Source organism: Mastomys coucha, unplaced genomic scaffold (genome assembly GCF_008632895.1).
Source record: "Mastomys coucha isolate ucsf_1 unplaced genomic scaffold, UCSF_Mcou_1 pScaffold15, whole genome shotgun sequence".
NCBI lineage: Eukaryota > Metazoa > Chordata > Mammalia > Rodentia > Muridae > Mastomys > Mastomys coucha.
In genome coordinates this window covers 71,457,426-71,467,018 of record NW_022196897.1, presented here as the reverse complement: position 1 = coordinate 71,467,018, position 9,593 = coordinate 71,457,426, and the positions used below count along the sequence as shown (strand labels likewise).

Here is a 9,593-nt window from a genome sequence, read left to right as displayed (position 1 = left end):
TAAATAAACATGTAATTTTAAAAGTGAGTGTTAGGTCAGAACAACGAGGTCAGGAAGAGTGGCGAAGATTTAAATTAGAAGACTTCTATCTGGGTATGAGCTATGCAAGCTAACTAGATAGTAGGAAGAAAAACAAATGTGGTCTTGGCAGACTTCAGCCTGCCAGTTCTTACCAAATCCTTTGCTGGGGAGTGTGCCCAGGGCACCAGTACTCTTTCACCTAGTAAAGTTAACTTTATGGGTAGTTACACCTAAATGTTGTAAGGCATCTAGGTGAAACAGACTGAACTGTGGGTAAGCATCTAGGAAAGGTGCCTATTCCAGGGATCGTCCCCAGACTTCCTAAGTTAATGACGTGGTGGAAAGAAGGGAAGGAAAAGAGAGACAGGAGACTGAGACTTGCGAGTGTGCACGGATGCTAGAGGCAGCCTTTGCTACCGCTCCTCTTGCTTCCATCTCCTGCTAAAAAACTATCTTCCCCACTTGCTCACTCTCTCTGGGCCTCAGTGTGGATTCTTCTCCCTTGAGGAAGGCTGGAAGGCTGTGGAGGTTAGAGCAGGATGCCAGGAAGCCCCAGCTCCAGGACAGATTCCTGTTGTCACTCTACAGTGAAGAGATGGGGGAGCATCATGCTCCACAGCCCCAGAACTCCAAGATTCCAATGCCAGAGCCTAAGACAAACTGAGTCTTTAATTCCCATAATTTCTCTCTCATTCTTGTGGCAAAACTTATTGGAATTTTTATCTCCCCTATATCTGGGGAATGTGAACTGTGGTATGAACAAGGATTTGTCTCCCCAATCCCCACGCCACTGCCCCTCCCCAAGGTCATATGGCTGCTGGAACCTGCAACACCCAGCGTCTTTCTTTCTCCCACACACATTGGACCCAGGAAACAAACTGTTAAGGGAGACGTGAACAAATGTTTGGGATTAGAAAACAAAAACCTAAAACCTCTGGAATAGGATCTGGTACAGGTGGTCATAGTCCTGGACTTTAGGACCATGCTGGTTAGTGAGCCCCACCTTGGGAAGCCACACAGGCTGCTTGTATGCCCAGAAGCAAAGAGGCCCCATCTGTGAGCTCTTTATCAGTCAACAAAACACAGGACCAGGCTTTGAAGTGGACAGAAATGTCATAGCAACGATGAATGTTAAAGGGAGGGTCTCTTACTGTCTCCTGAGAAGGGGCTTCAAAAAAAAAAAAAAAAAAAAAAACCGCAAGGGTCCTTGCCCAAAGCACTGAATCTGGGGGTGAGTGTTGTCAGTACTATGGCATTGACATGCAGTACCTTCAGCTGAATAAATTAGCATCAGATGATCGATGAGGATTAAGGGATGCACATCGGGTCATGACAGGAACCATGAGCCAGAGGCAACATGGTAAAAGCGTGCACCAGACCAGAAGTGAAACAAAAGTTTAAACTGTTTTTTTGTTTGATTGTTTGTGTATGTGTGGGGCATGAAACTGTAGAGGTCATAGGACAACTTACAGCAGTCCCTTCCTTCCTCCTACCATGTGGGTCCCCTAAGAATCAAACCCCAGTCATCAGGCTTGGCATCAAGTGCCTTACCCACTGAGCATGCTCATCAGCCATAAAAATTTTAATAATGAACAGACATACTCTGTGTGTGTGTGTGTGTGTGTGTGTGTGTGAGAGAGAGAGAGAGAGAGAGAGAGAGAAAGAAAGAAAGAGAGAGAGAGTTGTTCATCTAGAGAGAATAGGGCTCTTTGACAGTAGTTAAGACTAGAAATCAAGGGCTGGAGAGTGGTTAGGAGCACTCGCTCTTCCAGAGGTCCTGAGTTCAATTCCCAGCAACCACATGGTGGCTCACAACCATTGTAATGGGATCCGATGTCCTCTGGTGTGTCTGAAGACAGCTACAGTGTAATCACATACATAAAATAAGCAAATCTTTGAGAAAGAAAAAAGAATAGAACTCAAGAGGCAGCTTTCTATCTTGTTGCAGAGTAAATCTCATAATACCACCTGTCCTACTTGGAGACCCTTTGAGGTGAGGCACCAGGGGTCATTAGGAATCAGGCTCTGGTTGCTTGAATAAGTTATTACAAGTCCCTGGGATCTGACTGCTAGAAAGTTTCCATTTTATTCTTGGTTCTTTTATTTGGAAACTTTTTGTCTCTATTATACATCACTCTCTAGAAACTCCCCTTGTGACAATTTTGCTATGAGACTTGACAACACCTGGCTACTCTCTGACTTCTATTACTCTACTCACTCTCGAGTCTGGTACTTAGTCTGCCCTATGACTCCAGGTGGTCTGCTTTCTGACAGCAGAAAGAAACTAGAGACACAATATCCCAAGAATATGTGTAAGAACATAATACCCAATAACAGGATGGATGAATATAAGGGGAGTCATAGCCATGTGACAGCATCATAAACAGCTGTTTAAAATCATTATTTTTGGTGACTATTTGATGACACAGGTTGATAATCTTATAAAATGCTTCATAAGCTTATAAACACTAATAAGCTCACTGGTTTCGACCTATAAAATAGGGCTGATTACGTACACTTCTCTGGCCAAACAGGCCTAAGGAGAACACCATGCAACCCCCTAAGGCAATTGCTAACTAAGCTTCCCATGAATGCTTCTATCCCCTAGTGGAGGCCCACCATGGGGCACAGTGAAGACACGTGCCTCTGGTCTCCGCCAGAGGCTGGAGGCTGAAGTCCAGGACTAACTGAAAGTGCAATGAGTCAACTCAAACCTCATGAACCCTCTACTACTTACTGGCTTCCTGCTGTGAAACAGCTGTGGGTCCCATCCAGGAAGAGGCTACCCGGGGGCAGAGAGCTCTCTACACAGAGTCCCAGGGGAGGAAGTTTGCTCTCACTTCTTTCTTGATTAGCGTCCCAGGAATCACCTCTAGCTCTCAGGAAATGAGTGTTCTCTGCATTTCTTAGAATTTCCAAGCATTTTTTTTTAAATGAAAGCTCTGTTGTTTATATTCATACTGCACATAACACATCCATTTCAAGTATAAAACTCAGTGCCATCACCTCCCTCAATTTTTATCATTTATGATCTATTTTTGTGGTGTTTTGTTTTGTGAGACTGAGTCTCTCTAGCTTAGAGTGGCTACCCCGGAATTATGTAGGCCAAGCTGTCTCCAAATTCACAGAGATCTGTGTCTCAAGGGCTGGGATTAGAGGTCATGTGTAGACCATTACTGTTCTAACTACTTATTTATTTATTTATTTATTTATTTGGTTTTTCAAGACAGGGTTTCTCTGTATAACAGCCCTGGCTCTCCTGGACTCACTTGGTAGACCAGACTGGCTTTGAACTCACAGAAATCTGCCTACCTCTGCCTCTCGAGTGCTAGGATTAAAGACGTGCACCACCATGCCTAGCTTTGCTCTGACGATTTTTAAAAGCTGTCAAGCCCAATCACTACCAATGCTCTGCCCACCAATGCACAGACAACTATTAGTAAGTTTTCTGCCTCCATGGATTTGCATATTCAGGACATTAATATGTAAGTGGGGATCAATTATACTATACATAGTCTCTCTCACTGGCTTTCTCACTTAGCATAATCTTTCAAGTTTCTCCTCATTATGGAATGTGTTATTATTTTGTTGGTTTTCATTACCAAGTAATATTCCATTGCATGATTATGTTTTATTTGCCCACTCCCCAATGATAGACCTTAGATGTCTTTAGAGTTTTAGCATGTTGTTTGTAATATTAACTGTGTTTGTCAATAATTTTGATGGGCCATGCATTTGACCTAATTCTTAACCCAGGAAGACAAGTCTCTTTCTCCCATACCAATGAAGGACATGAGATGGGGGAGTGAAATTGCCATAAGGTCATACAGACAAGTGGCAGAGCTGGAATCCCCAGTGTACCCCATTTCACTTTAATCCTTCCTACCTGGTATTCTTGTTTCCTTCCAATTGACAATGAGGCTGGAACAAGAGAAAATTATTCATCCAATGGCCATTCACTCTACGTGCTAACTAGTTTCACATTGACCAGACACAGTCTAACCAACTGAAGGGAGGGAATCTCAAAATCTTCCATAAGACCCAGCTGAAGGGCATTTTCCTCACTAATGATTGATGGGAGAGAGCCTTGCCTATTGCGGGTGGTGCCATCCCTGGGCTGGTGGTCCTTGGTTCTATAGGAAAGGAGGCTGAGCAAGCCATGAAGAGCAAGCCAGTAAGTAGCACTCCTCCATAGCCTCTGCATCAGCTCCTGCCTCCAGGTTCCTGCCCCATTTGCGTTCCCATCCTGCCTTCCTTCAGTAAAGGACTATGTAGAAATGTTGAGCCAAATAAATCCTTTTCCCCTCAACTCGCTTTTGGTCATAGTGTCTCATCATAGCAAGAGTAACCCTAAGGAAGATGCTCTATAACCTTTAACTGACTGTACACAGCAAGCACTCCAATGGGTACAATTCAGATACTGCCTCCCAAAGTTTTGTGGCCCAAGGCAAGCAGTCTGATGTTGGTCACCAAGGAAGGTGTGACCAAGTGTTGAGACTCCATGCTGCTGGAAGTCCAAGGAAGGACTTTCTAGAGATTTGAATGCAGTCGGTCCCCAAGCAGAAAAAATTGACTGCCTACACAGAGGAATCAGCAAACATAGACAGAGACCAGGGCCCTTGGTCCACAGAATGGGCTGTGGCTTCCCTAAGGATGGAAGGGGAGGAAGCAAGATTGAGGGATCACACTGCAGGGAGCCTTGAAGGACAGACTGAAGCTTAGCCTTTGTATTGTGAGCCTGTGGGTCACAATCCTCTGGGGGGGCCACATATCAGGTAACCTGCATACCAGATACTTACATTATGATCCATAATGGTAGCAAAACTACATCTATGAAGTAGCAAAAGGATAATTTTAAGGTAGGGGGTCACCACAACGTGAGGAACTTTATTAAGGGGTCACAGCATTAGGAAGGTTGAGAACCACTGCTCTAGATGCTTCTGAGAAGAGTAACAAGGCCAAAACCGAGCCTTTGAACCCTGGTATCAATCTTCAGACTCAGGTACCTGGACTCCTTGGAACAATTCTTTTAGCACCCCACCAGAAGAAAGAAAAGCCATGTGTTTGTTCATCCCTACCTACATCCCCAGCACCCGAGACAACAGTTGCTAAGTGACTGGATGGAGAGAGAAATAAATCTCTCAGCTGACCCTCTTTCTTCCTGTTAACTTTTTCCATCCAGCTTCCCCCTTTGCTAGGTAGAATTAAAAAAAAAAAAAAAAAAAAGAATATTCTGGACTCTCCCATCTTGCCCACCTCCATCTCTCAACTTGCTCTTCTCACATCTGGTTCTGAGTAAATAAAGAAGTGGTACTCACATGCACCCATCTTCCTTCTCGAGGTCACCCTCGAGGTCAGGAATGAAACTACCCCTTGCAGGTGAGAGATCTGTGACTCATTACAGGGCTTTCCCAGGGGCTGCTGATAGAACTGAAACTTATCTGTGGATGATCTGAATACAACTATTGCCATGAGTCAGGCAAATAGGATATTGACTGAGGTTGAAGGGTATACAGAGGAGGGACTCAGAGAGTTCACATCCAAGGACCCAGGAGCTTGCCCCACCCCTGTGCCCTAATTCTGAGTCAGGCTGCCATGCTATAGTGTATAACCAGATCCCTCCACCTCCACTCTGCACCTAGTCCCCAAAGGTGGCACCTCCCCACTAGCACACCCATGCTCTTGTGCAAGTACATGCTCATACAAACTCAAAGAGGTAGAAGCAGTAGTTGCCTTAAACATAGAGGCTTTATTATTGTATAAAATTGTTCCCTAGAGAAGTTATTTGTCTAATGTGTATGGATGTTTTGCCCACATATATGTCTGTGCACAAGCATTCAGTGCCCATGGAGGGACTATAGTTACATTTTGTGAGCCACTATATGGATGCTAAAATTCAAACCCAGGTCCTCCAGAAGAGCAGCCAGTGCTCTTAAGAGTTAAACCATCTCTCAAACCCCAAGCTAATTATATATAAAAAGTGCCCTAAATCAATAAATATCCCTTTTCCTGAAGAGGAGACATTGCTCACAGGCAGGATACGAAGTGCTGTCCAAAATCTTTCTGGCTAGCCAGGGAGTTGGATCCCAAATCCTTTAGGGTAGCATGACTCTCTGACATATCTTCCTGTCCCTTGCAGTGAGCTGTGCTGTGGCTCCCAAACTGAGAATTCATATAAAGCTTTGCTTTGGGTTGGTGTAGAGGCTAGCTACTTGGCCACTGAAGTTCTCTTCTTGGTAATCAAAAATCCTGGATGACGTTTAAATGCCTTGTTTTTTTTGTTTCTGTTTTTGTTTGTTGTTGTTTAAGAAAAACTGTGGCTGCCTACTATGGTTCTCCTGGGTAGGCAAAGTGTCTGTGGACACTGGATCATCAAAATCAAGTAGGAAATGTATCCTCAAGGCTAGAAAGTGAGGGCTTCTGGGCTAGGCATCCACAGACGATGTTGTCTTCTCAGCACGGCACTCACGGTACACCAGGAAGGGATGAGCCAATGTCAGAAAAATGGCAAGCCCCATCGATATCTGGGGAAACAGGAAAGAAGGACCACTCCAGCAACGCTGAGCTGCACCCATCACCAACAGAAGGACCAAACTCCTACTTGACCTATGGCCTATTTTCTACCTAGACACTAATGTGACCTGAAGGACTTTGGGTTTATTTTCATAATTTTTTTCCTTCTTTCTTGAGACAGGCTCAGGCTGATCTTGAAAGTCTAATCCATCTCCCAAGTGTTGGAATTATAGGATGTACCACCATACATGACTTAGTCAGTGCTTGAGATTGAACGCAGGGCCTCGGGCATGCTAAGCAAGCCCTCTACCAATAAGCCACATGCCAGCCTCTATTATGGGTGAGGAAACAATGGCCTAGAGGGCACCAGTGACCTGCATCAGGTCCTGTGAGAAGCTGGGGAGGCATTGGTTAGACTACATCTACATGTTGACTTAGGTAGGGCTCCTGACGCCTTAAGCATAGTCTTGTTTCTTCTAGTGACAGACTGATATACTTGCTCTACACATTGAGATTTAAGAAAAAAATTACTAAATTTATTTGTGTATGTGTATGTGTGTATCTGTGTATGTACTTGTATCTCTCTTTCTGAGTGTGTGTGTGTGTGTGTGTGTATGTGTACAAGTGCCATGGAGCACATGCGGCAGTCAGAGGACAACTTGTAACAGTTGGGTCTTTCCTTTCACCATGGGTCCTAGGGATCAAACTGAAGTTACTCGATTTGGCAGCAAGCTCCCTTACCCGCTGAGCTGTCTCTCCACCCTGATGATCTCTTTTTAATGAGGCAAGCAGATTCATCAGTGACCAGAATGCTAACTCCTGAGTACATAGACCTCTATGCTTTAACCAACCATGACGTTGACTATCTGAGTTTGTAAGTCATTTAATCTCTTTGGTCTACAATTTCCCCCAAAACTGGAGAGCCCTAACAACCTCCTAGGGCTGGGCCCTTAGTATCTACTGAGTATGGGGTCCAATGATCAAAGTATGAAGCTCCTGCCCTCAGAAAAATGTAGTCCATGCCATAGTCTCAGGTAGAAGTCATATTGCAGGCTAGCCTGCACTAACTGAAAGTAGGAAACCCTTTTGCTTGAAATTCTGAGAGGATTTTGAATCCTATTCTGGAGTAACACATATTTGTGCATACTCACAAACTATTTTTCTCCAGACTTATGAGAAGCATAGGTTTTCTGGGAAGTGGTAGGTACCATGTTAATCCTGTGACCTTAGGAAACCCCAGCTTGAGCCTGCCACTGGTTTCTGCCTGTGACCCTAGTTTGAGAAGTGAAACCCTAAATATTTCCTTTTTGCACTACTGAATGAAGCCTCTAACCACATCCAGGCCTCCTGAGCCAGCTTAGGGCGCCCCCTGCTGGGGCCCTATGCAGTAGGTCCAGCCTGGGTAACCTTTCTAGTCAAGAGCCTACACACAGGCTGGCCAGAAATAGGCCCTGTGTGATACTCACATATACAGCGTTGCTCTCAGGGGGGACTTTGAAGAGGGGGAACTGCAGCAGAGACACAATAGCTGACAAGGCCATCACCAGCCCAAAGAGCTTTCCAAAATGCTCTGAGGGAAAACTAAGGAGAGAAAGATAGAGGCTTCAGTGAGTTTTATTGACTTCCCCCGACCCCCGACAACTACTCCCACTCCAAGTAGGGGCCTGGTGTTTGAGAATGTTTATCAGCCAACTCCCCTGTCATAGGCCCGCCCATCACCCATCCATGCAAGCCCTTTCTTCTCCCATTCTACTCAGTTCTAAGCACAAGGCACAGAGAAAGTACTATACTAAGCCCTATGAGAACAGAAGAGACCCAGGCCCGGGCTATGCCTAGGAAGGTCTTAAGGAAAAGACAGATACAGGTGCTATCAAAAGAAGCAAGAATGGAGTGCCAAGGACACGAAGATGGGAAATAAGCTTTCTACCTCTGTTAGCATTCTGTCTAAACTCCACTCCACAGTTACCTGGCAACATCCAGGAAGGCCTGGCCCACTATAAAAGGGCGTACTTTCCCCTTCTCCGTTTCCTTGTTCTCTTGCTCTCCTGTTCCCTTGCTTCTCTCTTGCCCCTGCTCTCCCCTTCCTTCCCCTCCCGCCCCCCCACATGCTCACGGCCATGGCCAGGCTCTACTTCTCTACTCTCCCCCTCTCTCTGCCTTTCTCTGCCTCTACTACCCTCTTAACTCCCCTCCCCATGCCCTGAATAAACTCTATTCTATACTATACCTTTCTGTGGCTGGTCCCTCAGGGGGAAGGCACGCCTCGGCATGGGCCTGCTGAGACACCCCCTTCCCTTACACTTGACTACACTCCTCCATAGAAGGTACCCCGCCTTTATCTTTTTATAAATATATCAACCTCTTCTATGGGAGAGTTAAAACAGAAGTGGGTAGTTGAGGGAAATAAGAGTTCACCAAGTAGACAGAGATTCTCCCTGGACACAGAGGCTCTGGTGTGTGAATGCTCCACCTGCATGCATACCCAGCCACGGCCCCTTCTACGTGTACCTCCAGGCCCATCTCACCCCCCAGATTTCTTCATTGCCTGCCCACCTTCCTTCTCCCTAAGCTCACTTACGCCAGTGTGAGGAAGGCAGCGTTGCAGCCATACAGGAAGGAGCGGCTGACCACTTGCAGGATGAAGGTGGCATACTGTAGCTGTATGACAGGAATGGAGGCACACAGGGTAAAGCCCAGGGACAGCAGAGACGTCAGTGCCAGCGAAGGCACCATGGAGCAGAGAGCCACAGCCTCAGACGAGGAACCTGGTTCAGAAGGAAAGAGAGGTGGCCGTAACTGTACCCAAAGGAGATCAGAAAACACCAAGAAGGATCAGAACTAACCAAACACAGCCACGTCATCTCTCAACACCAACTCCTCACTGTTAATAACTGTCCTCTTCTTACATGTCAATCAAATGTGTCTGATCTTCTCAGTTCCACGGGGCTTCCTAACTCACTCAGAGAGGCAGAGGCCTGTGAACAGGCTCCACACCCACTGTTGGCCCCTGCAACCTAGAACCAGGGATGATGATGATGATGATGATGATGGTGATGGTG

General features: G+C 45.8%; 1 protein-coding gene across 3 annotated transcripts in view; it reads right to left on the bottom strand.

Annotated features, from left to right (window-relative positions):
- Positions 1–5,750: 5,750 nt before the first annotated feature.
- Positions 5,751–9,593, bottom strand: part of Slc43a3 (solute carrier family 43 member 3) — a 22,066-nt gene continuing 18,223 nt past the window's right edge. For all 3 annotated transcript variants that reach the window (XM_031370863.1, XM_031370865.1, XM_031370864.1), the window contains exons 11-13: positions 9,113–9,299; positions 8,001–8,115; positions 5,751–6,545 (exon numbers count right to left, since the gene is read on the bottom strand). In XM_031370863.1, the coding sequence (XP_031226723.1) occupies positions 6,447–6,545; positions 8,001–8,115; positions 9,113–9,299 (401 nt within the window). In that variant the 3' untranslated portion in view covers positions 5,751–6,446. The remainder of the gene's footprint in view (positions 6,546–8,000; positions 8,116–9,112; positions 9,300–9,593) is intronic.